Source organism: Trachemys scripta, chromosome 2 (genome assembly GCF_013100865.1).
Source record: "Trachemys scripta elegans isolate TJP31775 chromosome 2, CAS_Tse_1.0, whole genome shotgun sequence".
Taxonomy (NCBI): Eukaryota; Metazoa; Chordata; order Testudines; family Emydidae; genus Trachemys; species Trachemys scripta.
In genome coordinates this window covers 67,519,586-67,540,016 of record NC_048299.1, presented here as the reverse complement: position 1 = coordinate 67,540,016, position 20,431 = coordinate 67,519,586, and the positions used below count along the sequence as shown (strand labels likewise).

Here is a 20,431-nt window from a genome sequence, read left to right as displayed (position 1 = left end):
GGGGGGGAGAGGGAGGGAGCGGGCGGGAGAGAGAGAGAAGGGGGCGGCCAGGGCTACAGCAAGGGCACTGCCATGCGGCCCCTCCCGCTATGCTGCCTCCTGCTGCCTGCCGCGAGGGCTCCGCTCCGGTCGGCGGGGAGGGAAGGAAGAGGACTGCCCTGTAGGGCGCTCTGGAGCGGAACAAGAACAAAACAAAAAAAAGCGGCCGTGCCACCCTAGGATTGGGCAGAATGCCGCCTCCAACAATCTGCCGCCCCAAGCACCAGCTTGCTCAGCTGGTGCCTGGAGCCGGCCCTGATTGCAACCCTAGTTGAATGTGTGTGAATGAAATCGCAATTTTGCACATAAGAGTCAAAGTGCACACATTCTTTGTTGCTGGCATTTTGTAGGACTGAAAACAAACAAACAAGAACAAAACAGAAATGAGCTAATCCTTTACACCTAATTGCCCTTCTCGTCAAAAACATAATCTAGTTTCTAGATAAAAAAAAGTTTAAATGACATACGAAAACTATTCCCTGCACATAATGCTTTCGTGACTCAGGTGCACAATGGACTGCAGCAACAAAAGAAGACAAAGTAGATAGACAGGCACACAGAAGATTTTGGCATGCACTCTGTTGTATTTGATTTGCATTAATGGTGGAAAATAATTTTAATTCCATAAAGGTTCACTTAAAAAAATCATTGCTCAATGATTGTGAGGCACCCAGATACAACAGTAATAGAAGCCATATAAGTATCTAAGATAAATTAAAATTGATTTTTTAAAAATCTAACAACATGTAAATACCAAATAAATCCAAAACACAATATATATTCTCCATCCCAAACAAATACATTCCTGTAGGAGGTAGCTGGATTAGCAATGAATGCAGAGAATGTCCTGTATGAAAATCAATGTATTCAACCTTTACGATGCTTATCTGAACTCAGACCCAAAGCACTCTGAGATCTATCCATTGCTACCTTCCATTAATGGTGAAGAAGCAGCCAAACACATAATGAGGAGTCACTCAAAGGTGCTCCCACAAAGAAAACAAAATGAAAGAAACAAAGAAGAAGCAATCTGATAAATTCTTTCCCCTCTGGACTTTTTTTTATTTATAACAGGATAATTTTGAAGATGGGCTATTGATCTTTCTGCTCCATCTGTACCTGGTCAGAGGAAATAGACGGGAATCACTCCTCACCCCAAGTATCCCCATTGTGCTGATGTGTAAAACTCAAAAGAATCACATAGATGGAGCTGCAGAAAGAGATCTTAACATTCACCACGTCTCTTTTCATTGCAGTTTCCGACCTGAATTACCCATGTAGATTTCACAGCACAAGTCAACATCTCTTTTGGTGAAGGTGAAGGATTTGATCCAAAGCACACAAAGGCAGTGGAAAGACTCCCACTGATTTCAATGGGTTTTGGATCAGGCCTTAAGTGAAGCACTTGGAATACTGGTGTGTCCTTACTCTGTGCTTAGATTTCAGTGTTTTATAATTCTGTTTCCTAGCTTCCAGAAGCCAGCAGGTTTGGGGGGAGGGGTCAGGTTAGATAGTCATGACGGTCCCTTCTGGCCTTGGAATCTGAATCTATGGTTCCCCTTGTTCACGGGCCATGGGGAGAATGGGAAGCTCTGCATTACTCTCATCATGTGCATAACACTTGCATCAAGACAATGACTACAATCAAACTGCAAGCTTTAGAACTTCAGCCTGCAGGGGTCAGAAAGGAATTTTTTCCCCAATACACAATTGGCTGAATGTATTCTAGGTGTTTTTGTTATTGTTGTTTCTCTGCAGCATCAGAGATGGGCCACAGCTGGAGGAGGAACACTGAATGGGGTGGACCAATGCTCTGAGGAGGTATAAGGAATCCTCTTTTTTAGATGACTGGATAGTGAGTCTTGCGCACATGCTCAGTATCAAACTGATGACTCGATTTGGGGTCAGGAAGCAGTTTCCCACCAGGTCAGATTGGCAAGGACCTTGGCAGTTTTTCACTTTCTTCTGCAGCACGGGGGATGGATCGCCAGCTGAGGTCACCTAATCAATTCCTGTCCATGCCAGGGGCCTCAGTCACTGGGGCACCTCAAGGCTCCTGTTCTCTGCCTGTGGCACACAACAGTTTAGCCTCCTGAGGACTGAAATGCTTTAGACTAACTAAAGTCATTGGGCTTCGTATGGGGGTATTTGGGTGAAATTTAATGATCTGTGATAGACAGGAGGCCAGACTAGATGATCTAATGGCCCCCTTTGGTCTTAAACTCAATGACATTTCTAGTCAAATTTATCTGGCTAGCTTTTAAGACCATTTCTATGGGTTTCACATTGTGAATATGTAAATTGTGAGTTATTGTCATCTGGATAGATCCCCTCACTGAAAGAGAACAAGAGGCATCCTCCTCCCTCTGTTCTCCACATGATGGGGAGAAAGCATCCAGCAGTATTTCATTCAGGTCTTGGGCATGTTCACTGATGGCATATCTGGCAGGTGGGTATAGCTGGCAATTGGCAGAACATGTTTTGCAATGAATTGCCTGCCAAAGCCTTGACACGAAGGAAGCCCTTATGCCCAGTCATTCGCTCGGTGACAATTTATTTACAGATCTATCCAGAGATCACTTCAGTCCACACCGGCACACAAGAGAAGAGCGAACTCTGCTGCCACGCTTCAGAGATTAAAGTGAATGTGCATGTGTGACGTACCAGTGTAGCTGCACAATGTGAAATACAGTGTTGCAAAGCATTGCTCAGCAACGCAGCACAGGAATACCATCACACGTCAATGTCGAGGGGAAGACTGCCACCAGCATCTCGGACATATTTAGCGAGAGTCCGTACTTTTCTACAACAGCCGAGTGCGTGCAAAGCAATGAACAGAGCGAGGCTACGTATAAGAGATAACTGAAGTGTGTCTTCATAAAGGGAAGACTTTCCTTCCACACCTGATCCTCAAGTGAACGACTTCCCCGTTTCCACCTCACTTTCTGGCTAATGAAGTTGTGACAGGCTTCCCTTCAGGACCCATAAGTGCTGCTCCTTACTCAGTTGGAAGGGAAATTGCAAAGCAATGGAAGGGGATCCCTCTTCCCAGCCACTGAGCAGGCTGCCTCCGGAGGTTTAATTTAAACACTTTAAAATTCTTTCATCTCAGGAGTTGTAAAATGCAGAGAAAAACCAGCCTAATTCTCATGTTATTTAGGCCCTGCTTCAGGAAAATATCCTTATACAGGGCAGCACTCAGACACATGCTTAAATCTGTACAGGTGAGCCCCATAAGCAAGTGCTTAAACGCTCTCCTGAATCAGAGTCTTACATGGGCGTCAATCAGGCATTTCCTCACTGAAGTCAATGAGACTGGAGCATGTGTTTGAGTACTTGCTGAACCAGGGCCTTATGAAGATTTTGTCATGGTTATTTTTAGTAAAAGTCATGGACAGGTCACGGGCAATAAACAAAAATTCACGGAAGCAGTGACCTGTCTGTGACTTTTGCTGCTGCGGCTCCATGGTTTCCCCGACCACGGTGGTGGCTGGGAGCTATGGGGTTCCCCTCCGCCCACAGCAGCTGGGAGCTGCAGAGTGACCATATTTCCCAAAGAGAAAACAGGACACTCCAGCCGCTTGCCAGAGGCGTTCCCCCTCGGGCGAGGCTGTCGCTGTCGCTTGAACTCTGAGGAGGCCCCCTCAGGAGTCTGTCACCTGTCTCTGGAACTTTGCAGAGGGCCCCTTGTCGCTTTGCTGCTTCGCTTGTCACTGGAACCCTGCCAGGGCCCCACTGGCTGTCAGCTCCAGTCCTGCAGCCCCTGCGGCTGAAGCAGAGAATGTCATGGACATCTCTGGAAGTGAGGGATTCCATGACTTCCATGACCTCCGTGACATAAACGCAGGGCGGGCTCTAGCTTTTTTGCCACCCCAAGCAAAAAAAATTTTGGCTGCCCCGCACCCCAGCCCTGGGCTCTCACCCCCCCCCCACTGCCCTCCCCCACCCACACCCCCTGCCGCCCCAGCCCTGGGCTCTCTCTCCCCTGCCACCTGCACCTCCTGCCACCCCAGTGCTGGGCTCTCACCCCTCCCCCACCTGCACCCCCTGTCGCCCCAGCACTGGGCTCTCTCTCCTCCGCAACCCGCACCTCCTGCCACCCCAGCGCTGGGCTCTCTTTCCCCCACCACCCGCACCCCCTGCCGCCCCAACCCTGGGCTCCCCCTCAACAGTGCTGACTCCACCCGCTCCCCCCTCACCTCCAGCCGGTCCAGCGCTGGCAGGGTCGGGGTAAGCAGCGGGGCTCCTGGGCCGCGCCTCAGCCCAGGGTCCCTCCAGCTGGGACTCCCACCTCCAGGACTGGCCGGGACCCGGGGGATTTCCCCAGCAGGGGGCTGAGGAGCCGGGGCAGGGCAGCCCCAGAGGGAGCGGAGCCCCGGAGAGCGGGACGCGGGCCCCACACAGCAGCGCCCCGCCCTCTATGGCCCCGCTGCTGCTGCTGGCCACCCTGCCGCAGTCCCTGGGCGGCTCGGGCCGCTTCGCCCAGCCCCAGCTGCGGCACTGGGGTTCCTTGTGCTCCGCATGGCGGCCCCCAGCCCTAGTGTCCCCCGCTCAGAGCCTGCCCAGCCCAGCCACAAGGTGCGGGCGCTGCTCCCCCACGCTGCGAACTGCAGCGGCCCCAGGGCAGCCCCCCGCGCACGATGCGCTGCTGCTGCCAGGACCGGCTCGAGGTTTTTGCCACCGGAAGCAAAAAAAAAAAAGATGGCCAGAATGCCGCCCCTGAAAATGTGCCGCCGCAAGCACGTGCTTGGTTTGCTGGTGCCTGGAGCCAGCCCTGCATAAACGTAGCCTTACTTATGAGTCATGTCCTATATCATAGTTTTCTAACCAAAGCGTCACGTTGTTGGAGCAGGTAACTACCTAAAATCTAACAATGAAAATACTTTCCTATGCCAAGTGCTATAAGAACACTAACTAATTGATCTCAGTGCTGATGATTACGAGTGACACTACTACTAATACTCCCATTCGACAGACAAAGAAACTGAGGCAAACAGGCTAAGGCCCAGATTTTAAAGGTTTTTAAGTGTTGCTCCACTAAGCATTGCAAGGCCTACGTGATTAAGGAGCCCTAAGCTCATTTTCAGAAGTGACAGACACTTTGGCTCCTGAGTCCCATTGACTTTCAAAATAAACACATTAAGGAAAACATAATACAAGTAATTGCAACAAAACTACACACAATGACAAAACCAGTGCAACTGGGAGTTCTTACAGAGAGCACTGTGTGCTGTCCAGGCACTGCTGATTTCCACCAATGTTTGGCACTATCTTGCTATTACAGGCAATGTTTGCAATTTGTTCTTTTCGAATGAAGACTCATGCATATGTTATATAGTCCTGTCTCTTCCGTGCTACTGACTGAGCCACCCCTAGCTATAAATAGAAAATGATGCCTCACATACATTACTACGTACTGTAACCTATGCTAAGACTGTATGGTAAAGGAGAGGAAATGAGCAAAGGAAGTGGTGTATCTTATGGGAACGTATAAACCCTGCAAGTCAATTTCACTAACAGCCAAGGAGAGATTCAGAGAAGTCTTTCAAGAACAAGCAGGAAAGGCGTACTGACTGCTAAGGTGAATGTAAATCAACAGGTACAGAGTAGGTCTCATAACACAGAGAAATAATGTTCAATTTGGGAAGAAAAAAGGTGATGAAATTCCTGAGATGCTTAAAGTCAGAACATAGCAGGGGATGGGTGGAGAGGGCGTCTAGCACAGGCCAGCGGTATACAGCTGAGACCAGAGTGAGATGGAAAACCAGGGGAAATTTCTATAATGCTGAAGCACAAATCAGAACTAGGGACCCAATCAGAGGGCGAGAAGGAGTGCACACTGCGAAGAGGGCTGAACTGCTGGAAAATCCTGAAGAACCCTTCTTATATGTTTTTACTTGTTGGGCTGTAAATTAACTCTGATCACTGTGTCTATACGGTAACAGTTTTTGACTAGCAATACACTTAAAGATGTATTCTGTGGAATGGTAGTAAACAGGATACATTTGAACTATACTAAAAGATTACTGCTGCTTATCAGTGTTAAACTAACCTGGAAGTCAGTGCTGCACAAACAAAATCTAGTCTTCTGAAGACCAGAAGGATGGTCTTGTGACAGATGTTCCGATTTTATAGGAACAGTCCCGATATTTGGGGCTTTGTCTTATATAGGTCCCTATTACCCACCACTCCGTCTCGATTTTTCACACTTGCCGTCTGGTCACCCTATCTTGTGGTTAAGGCACTAGGCTTGTGAGATGTGGGTTCAATTCTTGGCTCTGTCTGCGCGACCTTAGGGATTGAGTTCAGTGTGCCTCACTTTCCCATCTGTAAAATGGGGCAATGATAATATTTCACTCCCTCAGAGAGATGTTGTGAGATTAATATAATTAGTTTGTGAGGTGCTCAGGTATCTTGGTGAATGAAGGCTACATAAGCAGACAGAATATGTTACAGTTGGTATAATTGCTGCTCTATTACATAAAGTGCTGGCAGAACAGCAAAGAGAAATCAGTCCTGATGAGGCAAACTTTGACTCATGCAGCTGCTGGCCGAGATCAAATTGAGGCATTATTATCATCTTTATAAATCATCTGCTTCCCCCCCCCCCCCGCTTTAAGATCCAGTCCTCCTGCTGCTGAAACCGATGTGAAAACTCCCTTTGACTTTAATAGGAGCAAGATTGGGGCCTCAACATTTGTGTTTTCTCTGTGAAGATTTGATTGACTTCAGTAAAAGCTCATTGGCTTTGAAAACAGTGCACGTTTAAGCTAAGGGATAACATCTAATCTATCCGAGAGACAGTGAGCATATTTGTATATGGGGAGCGAAATAAATTCTTTGTAAGAGCTAGGGATGATTGCATAAAGTGGCAGAATCACGATGAATCACTTATACAGTACCCAGGCCAACACTAATGGGTAAAGAATGAAAAGGAATTGGTTATTCCAAAACAGACACACATCACATATATCTGTCTCAGCATATCCATATCCTTCACTCACACTTGTGCTCTGTGTAATTTAATAAAGGCTGTAACTAACTGGTAAAAATACCTCAGATCTTTTTATTGGAGTCCTAAAATAGCTTCTATGTAGATGTTTAATCTATGAAAAATAAAAGTCTATTATATATAAAGAGATTACATACCAGACTATTCATTATATAAAATAAACCTTTACAGTCAAAAAAAGTATCGAGGCCCTGATTCAGCAAAGTATTTAAGCACACAAGACCTGACACTGAATCAGGTGCTCTCTTTACTTTGCAAGTTTGAAAATGTAAAATATTTTAGTAGCTCAAAATAGAATCTCTGCACTGTACGTCAAGGAGGTAGAGACACCTGCAAATATCCTGGCTATCCCTCAGATCCTGCAATTAACCCTCCACCACTGAGTGCAGTGCCAGCACTTGTGATTTTATTGCAATATATGATTTTTTTTCCTACAGCCCTTGCTGCTAAAAATCAAGTGATTGCGCACAAATCTCAGCTTTCATTTAAAAAATAATTTAAAAAAAAGTTTCTAGCCTTCTCGGGTGCCAAGAAAAGCCTGAAAACATGAAACAAATGCACTCTAAAGGCCCAGAAACCAAATAGAAAGAACCCAACATTTATAAATAAAAAAAACTCCTCATGGGTTTGAAAACATCCTTCTTCATACAAGGACAGAGCTCAATCCCTAATGTGCTGGCAATCCCCATCTACTGTTAGGAACTATCAGGCAGCCTTTTGGGTACTTTGATCTATACTAAGGGACTGGTCTGGTGCACAGAAGCACCCGATTACTGAGTGTGCAAAAGTCACCTTTGTATCCCCTCCTACACTGAGTGCTCTAATCTGCATCAGCTGCAGCTCTTTTTTCTCCTAGCCACACCCCCAACAGCACCAGCTGGGAGGCTGGGTGTGGGACAGGAACCACTGCAGCAGCTCTGCACTATTATGGATGGGAAGAGTCTCCACGTAGGTCTATCCATCTAGGTTAGGGCTGATTGAATCACTACATGTCATAAGAGGGTTTAAGCAGCTGATATGATTTTTGAACTTATTGCAATGCAGTTTGTGGGATTCTTGGAACACTCTTGTGGGCATTTGCCGGGATTCTCTTTAGTATCACCTTTGATATAAAAGGTTTGACATTTATTAATTAACAGAGCAGCATGTGGGACAGTGTGTGACCAGGAACAGTACCACAGTTTGTTTTTTTCCCCAGTGGAAACATGAAAGTCACTATGGGACTTGGTTTATTTACTGTATGTCCTATAGTGATATAGCAAGATAGGTCCCATTCCTAAAATCCCAGACTCAGTTTGTTCAACTTTAATGCTTCTTTGTTGTCTGCTCCTAGGCTCACTGACTCAGTCACTCTTCTTTTTGTGGATGAACCCGGCTTCTTTCCTTGACTGGAAGATAGGATAGCTCAAGAGGATGACTAGAGACTGTGTTAAAATAGAACTGCAGTTCTATTTTGCTGCTCCCAAGAAGACTCAGGTTTCCTTGTGGTTTGTTTTCCGCTCTGCAATTTGTTGCTGCTTCACATCCAATTCTGCCACCCAACTGCAAATAGGCTGAGCAGACAAGGCTCTGTCTGTGCACTCAGCATGTAGGTGGTACATGTACATACCAGAGGAGAGTGGCTCCAAGAGATGATGCCCCTTGTTTTCTCGTCCAGACTACAGGCACATACTCCAGACATACCTGTACCAGTGTTTTTAGGACTGGAGACACAATTGCCAGAATATGAACAAAGTAATGAACCTCCTCTGAAAGCTTCCATTCTGTCTATTGTCACTGAGAGCCACGACATGCATCTCTGATGCAAAAATCTCTCCATCAGCTCAGAATAAATTTCATGTCTACAGTCCTGGTTGGATGAATAAAGCGTTGCTCTCTACGGTACATTTCCAATAATGAACATCCTTTAATGTGAACTAGTCCAGTATATACAATCTATGCAATAGCTTTGAAATACATTAGATACCGGGGGTAAACATATAGTTCTACCTTGTTTTTTGGGCGAGCTAAGCAAGGTGGTACAGTGAACTGAGTGGCATTTATCTGTCTGTCCTGGAAATTTTCTGGGCATCAATGGCCAGCACCCAATTGCTTTTGGTGAAAATTCACACCTGGAAGGGGAAAATGGGGGACACCTGGAGTACCTTGTATCAGGTTAGCCATTAACACTAACAATAGCATAACAATACCCCTACCCCAGTTCTGCCCATCCTTTCACACAGTTTTAAAATGTTGCAGCTTGGCAGACTTATTGCCCAGGCAAAAAGCCAAGTAGTGGGAATGAGGGGGCACACTGAGCTTCTGGCATGGGGGGAGGGGAGAATGGGGTTCACATGGAATCCTTGGCAGGGGGGAGAATGGAGGACAATGGTATGGGGGAGAGGGGGACATGCAAGCCCCTGCTGGGATTGGGGGGGGGGAAGCATATAGAGCCCCTGGCAGGGAGGAATTGGGAATTGCAGGAAGTCCCTGAAATAGAGGATGGGAGGGTGGCACACAAGGATCTTGGGTGAGAGCTGGAGGGATGCAAGGAGCCTCTGGGGTGTATACTGCACCCGGCCTACAGATGCAACCAAGTGTGTGACTCTCTCTAGGCCTGTTTTTATGCAGATCTTCCACTGCCAAATAAGAAAGCATACCCTCCCCTTACAGTGCACCATTTTAGGCAGTTATTGCATTCGGAGGGTGGTTCAAGTCACTCTCCTTCAGTTTTGTGCCCTGGAACATTATGTAAGGGAAACAAGTGCATAACCACCTACTGAACAATCACCTAAGTATGTCTCTAGGATACACTAGGTTAGCTGAGGCCAGGGCAAGAAAAACATGCTACACATTCAAGTGCAGCAGCCTGATCCAAATGAAGAAAGGCAAAAAGGCTTCTTCCAGCCAAATTTCAATAAACAGAAAAGAAATCCTGCCATTAGGAATTTTTCAAAACCCTAAAAAGCTTGGCCACTCTCTGATGCTTCAGTCCTCTACCTTACTCTAGGTCCTCATTAATAACCCAATTATCTCACTTCAGCTGAATTCAGCCACATTCCCTTCCTCCCTCCCCCCAACTTCATGGCTGGGTTTGATGGCAATCACTGCTTGAGAGGAAGCAGCTGAAAAGCTGCTGTGCTGCAGGAAAGAATTTTAACTCTCTTCCTGTCAACTATGAAGTAAGGTTTCTCTGCCCCCTGGCAGCGTGTAATTGCTCAAAGGAACACTGTTAGCTTAAAAATCATATGTGGTCGATCAACTCATTTCTTTACCTATGTTACTAGTGACACCTTAGATTATTAGAAATTGAATTTACCTTCTCGGTGCTTTTTACATTTTGGATTTCTGTCAGCTTGGACAATGAAAATCAACGCCAGTAAGGCAATCTCGCTCTTGGATATAATCAGTTTTACATTCAGGGTCTCAATGCTGCACTGTTGGATTGCAAATGTTGCAGGGGAATGTTTGTTTAAAAACAAATGCTTCTGTAAAAAATGCACCCTGACAACAGGCAGGTTTATTAGGAGAGGTGCTTGAAAAATAAATGGAAATGAATATATGATGGGTAATCAGTTACTTGTTAGTCCCATTAGTGGGGCTACTCACAGTAATAAATTGGAGCTGGTGCATAGTGTCAGCCTGAATGTCCTTTTTAACCTTTTTTTTCCCTGCTGAAATTATTCATCTACTTTGACACAAGACACTGTTGAATCTGGAAAAAAGTCAAAGCCAAAAAACAGCCATGTAAGGACCTGATCCTGCAAAAAACACACACACATACTTCACTTAGGCACTGTATGTACTTGTTTGTAAAGTTAACCACATGTATAAGGGCTTTGCCGGCATGAGGTCTAAGAATTTAGGTTCACATCTTGCCATTGGATCTGCTTGGGTGGCCCCTTATACCCACAAAGGGCCCTCTTAAGTTCAGATGGGATCTGCACAGAGGGCCACCTGCATAGATCCTCTTTCTAGATTAGGGTCTTTAACCGAAGCTGAGGAGAAAGGCTTCACTAACAAAAAACAGTTTAACTCTGCTTCACTGTACCAAAGGAGCTGAGTTAAAAACAGAGACTAATTCTGACAATGACTTCTATATTAGTCAGATGGAAGTAAAGCTTGTTTATCACACATGATCATAATAAGCCTTCCCCTTTCTCCGTAGTAATTTAGAAATGCTGGGCAGTACTGCCAATCCATGATCACATGTGGCTATTTTATTCCAAACCACCACAGATTCTTAGAGCATTTCTGGACTGTTTAAAATTAGCAGGTTTTTTGCATTCACAAACTTTTAAAATAAAATATAGATTCTTTGTCCAGTTCAAAAAGATTTTAACAATGGACTTAGGGAAACCAGGTAATGCAGGAGATTGGTAATGGCTTCTGGAGTTTTTCACTGGACTTTGTTTGTTTAGGTTTCGAGTCTAGGTCCATTACACATTGGCCTGTTGTTACCATCGGAAGGCTGTTTGTAGCCTATGCAAGATGAAGTTGCGCTAGGAGGTTTCAGTCCATTTCCTATGGCCCTAATTGTATGAACACTTGGGTTATGTCTACATTAGGAGCACTTTACCAGTGTGGGAATACTCCTTATACTATATGAGCAAAGAACTCCTAGTGTGGCTGCAGCTTATATTGATAACACTGTCCTTTTGTTGTTATAGCTTATCTTCTTCTCTTCTCTCCCAGCACCAAGTGAAATAAGCTATACTGGTAAAAGAGTAAATGCCAGTTTAACTACATCTGCCCTATGGGCTTTTGCCAACCCAGCTCTATCAGTCAGGGATCACAGCTCTTCAGGCCCCGGACTGACAGAGTGATGGTGGCAGAAGTCTGTGGTGTAGGTATTACATGTATTACATGCTTAATATAAAGTTCAGCATACGCATAAGCATTCGCAGGATCAGGCCTTTAGTGGCAATCTCAGCAGAGAGGCTAAGCACTGAATGGGAATGAAGCAGCAATTGAACTAGCCTATAGGGAGTCCCTTCAAGCCCATCAGGCTGAGACTCACTGGTGGAACAACAAAAGATTTCTAAACCCTGCGCTATTCATTTAGCCCCTTCCATTAGAACTTAACTCACTTTAATATATTATACTTTTCCACCAGTGTCTAGATAAAAGCCAGAGATTTCTCCTTCTCTGGGTGGGGCCCAGAATTCCACTCCTACTCTCTCACATTCACTCTGTGGGCTAGAATAAGGTGGAACCATTACAAAGGCAACAGCTAAAAGCTGCAAGTCTAGTACTCAGTGAAAGTGGTGGCTCTTATCCAAACTCTTGGATAGAGGGTGGTGCTGAGGTGTGGACACTTGTTGAAGGGCTGTGAGGCAGGAGATGAGGGATCATTTGTGGGAGGAGGCACTTAAAGGGCTGGAGTTCGGCACCGAAGAGCTCAGGAAGTGACATTTTTATTTCTTCCAAACTTTTCAAAAAATAGTTTAGCTGCCTTTTAACTAGGAGGAGCTGCAGGGTTTACCAATTAGCCAGTGGAATAACTTCTATGACTTAGCTCTTGTCTATGGGAAACTAACATTTTAATAACTTTTTTCCTTACTAACTCAATGGAGCTACTCAAGTGCATGAAGTTACTCGTGGATGTAAATATTTGCAGGATTAGGGCCTCACTAGGTCACAGCTCCATGCATCTGATGGAAGTGAAGGTGCTATTACATATTTTACTAACGTGCTGTGTAGTGCTGCACGGGAGTTGGCTCCATAGTGGACAGCCCTTTATTTTTGTTTCAGCTTGTTTGTGACTGTAAGGTGACTGTTGCTATTTATTGTATCGATATAGGTGAATTTAATATACTTCTATTGGGATGCACAAATGTTAACATTTCTACTGATGCTTTTGCTGTTTCCAGTCTCTCTCCACTGGTTTCCGTCCTTTTCTAAAATTAGTAAATGCTTCATTGTCAACTACTATTGGACCTTTACTGCCTACTTTTTTCTGTATTGTTTGAAATTACTATGTCATATGAGGGCCATATTTCTAAGGCTCCTCTAAAATAAATGCCAGAGAATTCAAAGCCCTCTAGGTAATTACTCTTGTCCACTTTTTATTGACAGAAGTAATTTTAACAACATCTCCAGACTACTGACATATCATATAAAAATGTCTCAGAGGAAGCCAATTACAGATTTAACCCCTGATTCTGCAATGAAATGCATGTAGGCAGACCCCTGCGCTCACACCCAGCTCGAACAACTTCAGTGAGGTTTTACCTGGGGCTAAGCATTTGTCTTCATACAACTCATTGCAGGATTGGGACCATGTTGCAGGATTTTCTTTGCATTAATGTCATTCTGCTAAATAACAGCCATTGTTAAAAGTTATCTAACTTTAGAACTGCTACAGTCTAGAGAGCAAGTATATATTTAGACAATTTTAGGCAATGTTATGGTGGTTTTGAATGACATACTAGGGAAGGGAGATATATTTCATTAAAAATATTAATGGAAGCCAAAATTATCCTTTAAAATACAATCAGCACGGGTCTGATTTACTATGACAAAAGATCCTTTGCAGGGCCGGCTCTGGCTTTTTGGCCACCCCAAGCAAAAAAAAAAACAAAAAAAAACATGGGGCGGCCAGAACGGGAAAGCCAAAAAAAACCCTGGGGGGGAGGCGGGGGGGGGGGGGGGGGGGGGGGGGGGGAAAGGGGGGAAGGCTCCGCTCCGGTCCGCAGGGAGGAAAGGAAGAGGACTGACCTGCAGGGCACTCTGGTTCTCCGCACCGCCGCCCCCTACAGGGTGGCCGGAGCGGAACAAGAACAACAAAAAAAAAAAAAAGCAGCTGTGCTGCCCTAGGATTGGGCAGAATGCCGCCTCGAACAATCTGCCGCCCCAAGTACCAGCTTGCTCAGCTGGTGCCTGGAGCCGGCCCTGGTCCTTTGAAGACAAAAAAATATGTCTGGGACAAGTGCACATGTTCCCTATGCTCACTTTACAGTCATTTTCTGCTCATTTGCCAGGCTCCTGAAAAAAGAAACTATCTGTGTTTTTTCTATACTTTTAATGGTATATCTGGCATGAGGACGACACCTCTGGAATTGCTACTGTGCGGAGTGAAGGTTCCCAAGCTGTGCTCTATGGACCACTTGAGCTCCACAGCGCACTTGGCTGGTGAGATGTGGAGAACTGGCTGGTTCCAGGGTGTCGGCTCTCCTCCTTGTTTACAGCGAAGAGAAACAGAGCAGATGGAATGAGGAAGTGAAATGAAGAGCTAAAGTAGACAGCGTGACTAATTTATTTCAAAAAGAACAAAGTATTTGTCACACCAAAAACAGCAAAAGATACATAAATATTTTCCTAATATTGCTTTTCAATGTCAGTAATTACCATAGTTGCCATGGGGATGTTATGCAACTCCCAAGAGGAATGGGGGAGGTGGTCTGCAAAGCAATCTCTCTATTAAGCTGCGGTACACACTGGAGTTAAGAGCTGAAGAACCAGCAGCTGAATGCCCCTTGGTTATAAGATTTCATAAATCCTGGAAAAATTCACCTGTTTTTAAGTTACACTATGAATCTGAAATACACCAAAGATGCCAATAGGTTTTCTGAGATCTAGCTAAAGTGGGGGAGGTTTCTGGCTACACTTAAAAATCAAAATCAGATTAGTTCTTCCTGGTTTGGTATTTTGCTTTTGCTTGGCCGGGATCCTCCCCTCACCATGCTACTTTCTTCTGGGATGAGGGAGGATGGTACTCTTCTATTCTGCTCACCTCTGTTGTTTTCAGGTGGTGGCTGGTTAGATATCAGAGATTTCTTGATCCTATAGTGCACTCTCTAGCATCTGAAATCCAGAGAGCAATCAAGCAGCAGTAACAGAAGGGCAAGGAGGATTCCTTTGCAGGTCCTACTGCTGCCGAGTGGCAGATTAGATAGACGGCCAGTTCCTCAGAAGATACATTTTGAGGAATTAGAGGAAGGGAGACGGTACCTATCAACTGGCCACCCCTAATAAACAGAGATGAGAAGGAAAGGTCAGTTGGCTTTCCCCATAGAAAGAAAAGGGCTTGGGTTGTAGGGAAAATAATTATTGGAGTAGCACGTAGTGGCCCCAGTCACTATGCTGGGCACTGTACAAATATACACAATCCTTTCCCCAAGGAGTTTATAATCTAACTATAAAACAAGAGACAACAGATAGGAACATTAAACAGACACAAGGTAACAAAAACTGGTCTGCACGAAAAAAAGTGGTCCCAGCCCAATAGCACCATTATTTAGGCATCATATCAGAGGAGAGTTTTATAGAAAGACCTGAAAGGAGAACAACGAGGAGTCCTATTATCAAACTGTCTGTACTGGCCTAGCTTGATTATCACTTCAAAAGTTTTTTTTCTCTTAATTAATTGGCCTCTCAGAGTTGGTAAGACAACTCCCACCTGTTTATGCTCTCTGTATGTGTGTATATATATCTCCTCAATATATGTTCCATTCTATATGCATCCGAAGAAGTGGGCTGTAGTCCACGAAAGCTTATGCTCTAATAAATTTGTTAGTCTCTAAGGTGCCACAAGTACTCCTGTTCTTCTTTTTGAGGAGTCCTTGAATATGTTTATGGGGAGCTCATCCCATGCTCGAGAGGTAGCAGAGGAAAAAACAGTGAGTTTTGTTGACTATGTAACAAAACTAACTTTGCTAGGTTCAAGTGGCTTCACACAAAACCTTCAGTTTGATATTTTTTGGGGGTATGGATGAACCTGAACTGCAAGCAAAATTTTGGAGAGATGAAGACGTGTGCTGAAACTCTTGCAAATTCCAACCAGTAGATTTTCACTCTGCCCCAATAAAGATAACGCAGGGTGCATAGATGATTGGAGACATTGCACGAGTGGATTAATATCCCTAGTGCAAAGTGCTACCTCCATAATTATTTCCTCTTAGTCCTTTTCCTCTTGAGGCTTGACTGCAACCTCCTATTCTCCTGTCATCAGGATTCCAATGACATTAAAACTAAGACGTAGCTGTTATATCCAGGACTTTACATTGACCTGGAATATTAGCAGCAGGCGAGTGGATAATGTTTGTTTGTGAACTTTTTTCCTTTTTTCAGTTAAATTAAAAGAAAAGAGTTGTGGAGAAAACAACCACAGATAATGAATATTTTCTAGACTAGCAAGTCCAGGTAGTAACAGACTACTCCAGTAGACCAGTCTACTTTTCTTAAAATTAGGAAGCTTTTGCCTAATGTTATTCAAAACCACACTTATATTTATTTTAAACAGATAAAATGCCAAACACACACAGTGGTGAATCTACAATGTTTCAAGGTCTCAGACATATATTACAAAATAGAACAGATTGAGATTATTTCTTTAGACCTACCAGTAGCCAAATTATCATAAAGGTATAAGTATATAAATATTTCCATGGCTCTGACAGATTAGATTTCTTTGACACAGTACAGTACATCTTGATTATGCTTTGTAGTTCTCTAATAATAGATTTAAACTGTAAATGGATTTATGGATTTTTTTTTAAACATTAACAAAAGGTGGATGAATGTACAATAAATATTAAAGCAGGACAGAAAACAATGCAGGCTTTTTAATTTAAAAAATGTGACATTTCAATTTAAAAATCTGATAATATACCTTTCCACTACACACAAATACTTGTTAATATACAATTTCATACTATTTATTAAACATATAATAGTTAGGTCATTTGATATAACCCACTTTTCTCCCCCTATCAATTGACCCCCATCCTGGCAATATAGCTATGAGCTCTGAGACTACCAGACTCTCAGACAATATTAGTGTCTGATAAATGTAGATACTGAGCTCACAAGACTTTAACAGTTGTTTCATAGGAGAGAGAAAGCGTGCTGCATGCAGCATCTGTAATGTTTAATTAAGGAGACAGGGATTTTCCAGGATGCCTTTGTAACACAAAGAGCGTTTAGAATCAGCATCAAAGTATATATTTTCCAAATCACAACACCCACACGTTTCCTTAGCTGAGTAGAAGTTTTCCTTCTATGGCTGCATACCTAAAATTAGCCTGAAGGTCAAATCTGAATAGAAATACCCTTGCCATGGGACGTGCTGGGAATGATTGGTGCAGTGGGCTCAATTTTGCCGTTGAAAACCTTGATTTAATTTTTTAAAAATAACAGTTGCTTTTACAATTACAAGAGCCCGGGGAAAGGAAAAATGAGCCCTGCTGAACAAAATCGTCAGCCCATAATCTACTTTCATTGTGGGGCTATTTTTGTAACCAGGTGTTTTAACTATTACCATCAAGATGGATGTAGAAAAGAAGATATATAGGAGGTTTCAGGGTAGCTGGGCACCAGTAAGTAAGAGGGTAGCTTTTTTTACTACATTAAAAAAAAGCTTATATTGAAGCTAGATTTTATTGAGAAATTCTACATGTTAAGAAACGTATCGTCAAGGAGAAATTCAAAGTTCCGGACTAAACATAATGGCTTAACTTGCAATGGTATTATGCAAGTTTAATTGCATGCAGAGCTATACCATTAACACTCTACAAAAAGCAAAAGCACTGTCTTACAAAAAGTGCATTTATCAGCCACAGTGTTTTATTGAGTGCTTTAATAATACAAGTGTACATCAACTGATCCACAGTCAAAAGTGGCAGGTCCCTAAGAAATTTACAAGCACTTTTTTTTTTTTTTTAAAGTAAATCAAAATACATATTATTTTGTTCAACCCAATAGCCTTCTGTGTGGGAAACAAAAGGCTAGTGATAAACACAGTCTTAGTAATGCACAGTGATTCTTGATTTTAAGCTTTTATACAAAACTTGTTCCCAGTAGCATGCACCCACCATTAAAGACTTCAGTACAAAAAAATAACCCTAAACACTACATTTAAGTAGAAACGAGATATAATTCTGAATTTGTTTGTTTTCCCAAAGACCACATGAAAGGAAAAAAACCACACATCAATACAAAGCTTTGGGACAAAGCTCTATACTATTACAGATCCAACATTCTTTGCACTGATAACCAAAATTCCCTGTCTACATTTGAGGGAAGCAACTTTCAAGTTAACCGAATGAAAAACCAAAACCAAAACAAACAAACAAAGAACCAAATACAAATAAAAACAGAAAGGAAGGAAGGAAGGAACCTTTTGTCACAAAATTGTTCAAAATTTAATAAAAAATAAGAACAAAGGGGAGAGAAGGGCTATTGATGCACTTAGTGAATGTGCTTGCACAGGTCCAGCATGTTCTATAGTAGATTCCTATGTAGCATATCTCTTGGTCCACTGTCTTGCCATTCTGTCATGCTCTGCTCTGTTAGTCATATACTGAGTGGCAATACTTCCAACCAGGGGGTCAGCTGAAAAGAAAACAAAACCATGAAATACTTGTCAGCCTTTGAAGGACTATCTGCTACAGTTGGAGTCCAACGTAATGTTGTTAAAACCAGCTCAATTAAGCTCTGATAGGTTAAATCTGAAGAACAAGGTGCATTTATGTACGCTTTTCCATTTTAAAAGCAGATCTGCATATAGGGAGAAATAATCAAGAGAATGTGGGGTGTTTTTTAGCTGTGTGATTATCAATAAATTGCTGGGGGACACGTAATTGAAACAGAGCCAATTTTTTAAAATTACTTCATAGATCTTAAAATAAATGTTTCATTATTATTTCAAGACAACAGTTACATAGAATATTTCACAATTCAGATAATTCACATGACAAGAAGTTTATTTATGACCTCCAGCTCCTGCACATCTCTCCCCTTCCCCCCATCCATGCTGCAAATACCAAACAATTATGGTGAGCACCAATCCCGTTATCATGTGGAAGGGAGTGTAGGAAAGAGTATATGGATTTTTTTTACTTTTAATAGCATAAAAATAAGTTTAAGAATTAGAGCAATACACACAGTTTCCATGGGAATTAGATAAACCCAAGAGTCTTGGTATTGTTGGTTTATGTGGGCTTTTTACACGTCTGGGAACTCGTCATGTGGCCAAAATAATGCACGATCTGGTCTTCCTGTGGTACTTTCACCTTTCCCCCAAAAAGAAATACCCGAGGAGACCATATCTCACATAACACTGGCTCAATAAATGGCTCTTTGAAGCATTAAACAAACCAACCACCCAACCAATCTCTGGGAGAGCAAAGGGAAATCCCACAACCAAGTTCATACACACCTCTCTAGGAACGACTGTACTTAACCAACATTTCTCCCTTTCAGGCAATAATATTTTGTCATTTTAGATCAGGTACAAATCTACTGATAGATTTTTTTCCTTTTCTGGGCTGTTATGTGTTCTTCCTGTTTCTGGTGGAGCAGTGAGTCTCTTTATTACACCTTCACACCTTACAGGCCAGTTAATACTGCTTTTTAATTGGCTGGAGATGATGCTGTTTGGCAATGAGTCACATTGTTGGTGAGCTGCGTAAAGTGCTTCCATAGAACTTCTAACCTACATCACTCTGAGGACCAAAAGCCAGTTTTTTTGCATGGCAGAACAATTCTAATTAGAGTTCAAGGTCAGAATAAGTTATTTTGGGTTAGCCAGATATGGTTAGATTGGGTTATTTCCAGTGTTTGTAAATCACCTAATGAAAAGTATCTGTGGCGCTGTGGTTAGTATTCTGAGGACTGGAGTTTTTGTTCCTAGATTCAGTCTCTCCAAGCTAACAAAGAGTGACAACCCTGTGAATGCTGCATGCTCCGTTGCTTGGGTCCCACTCCTGAAAATACGCACATGCTTAACTTTAATACGCAGAGAATTGACATTGTGGAACAAACGAGGGTAGAAAAGTTAAACGTGTGCATTAGTGTTTGCGGGATCAAGGGCTAAAACAGAAAACACATGATTTCACATGATAATGGTCTCTCTACTTGATCCAGGAGTTGCACTGGTTGGTGCCAACCATTCTTGCCAAAGATGAGTCACCATAACCCAAAGTCTGAGGGGGCCTTTCTCAAGACTCCAGAAGAAAAAAGGAGCATTATGGTAACAAGAAGGAAATTAAAACAACAAAAATAGCAACTGCATTAAAAATTGCAACTTTGTAGGCCCATCGACCCTGCTCTCATTAAAGTCTATAGCAACTTCCTATTGATTTCAGTGGTGTGAGATCACACCCTTCATGTACATAATGAAACAACTTTGCAATGCTATGAAGTATGAATTGAATTAATTGCGCTTGGTATATGAAGTGTCATCTTCAAATAAGTAAACCTGTATTTTAATCATACCCGAAATCAATTATGAAATGAATGAATACCAACAAATACAGACCCACTGTAAAATGAAATATAAATAACGATGTTAAAATAAATTGAGGATGGCACACATGCCCATAGTAGCAAGAAAATATGAGTTGAGTGTCTTAACTCTCACTGTTGTATAACATATTTATCCTTCACTGGGCCTGTCCT

The 20,431-nt window shown here is 43.0% G+C and overlaps 1 protein-coding gene across 1 annotated transcript in view; it reads right to left on the bottom strand.

The window, feature by feature from the left end:
• Positions 1 to 16,237: 16,237 nt before the first annotated feature.
• LOC117872386 (ubiquitin-conjugating enzyme E2 E2) overlaps positions 16,238 to 20,431 on the bottom strand; it is a gene marked incomplete in the record, with an annotated part of 313,901 nt that continues 309,707 nt past the window's right edge. The window contains 1 exon segment of the mRNA XM_034760774.1: positions 16,238 to 18,364. Coding sequence (XP_034616665.1) covers positions 18,267 to 18,364 — 98 coding nt within the window.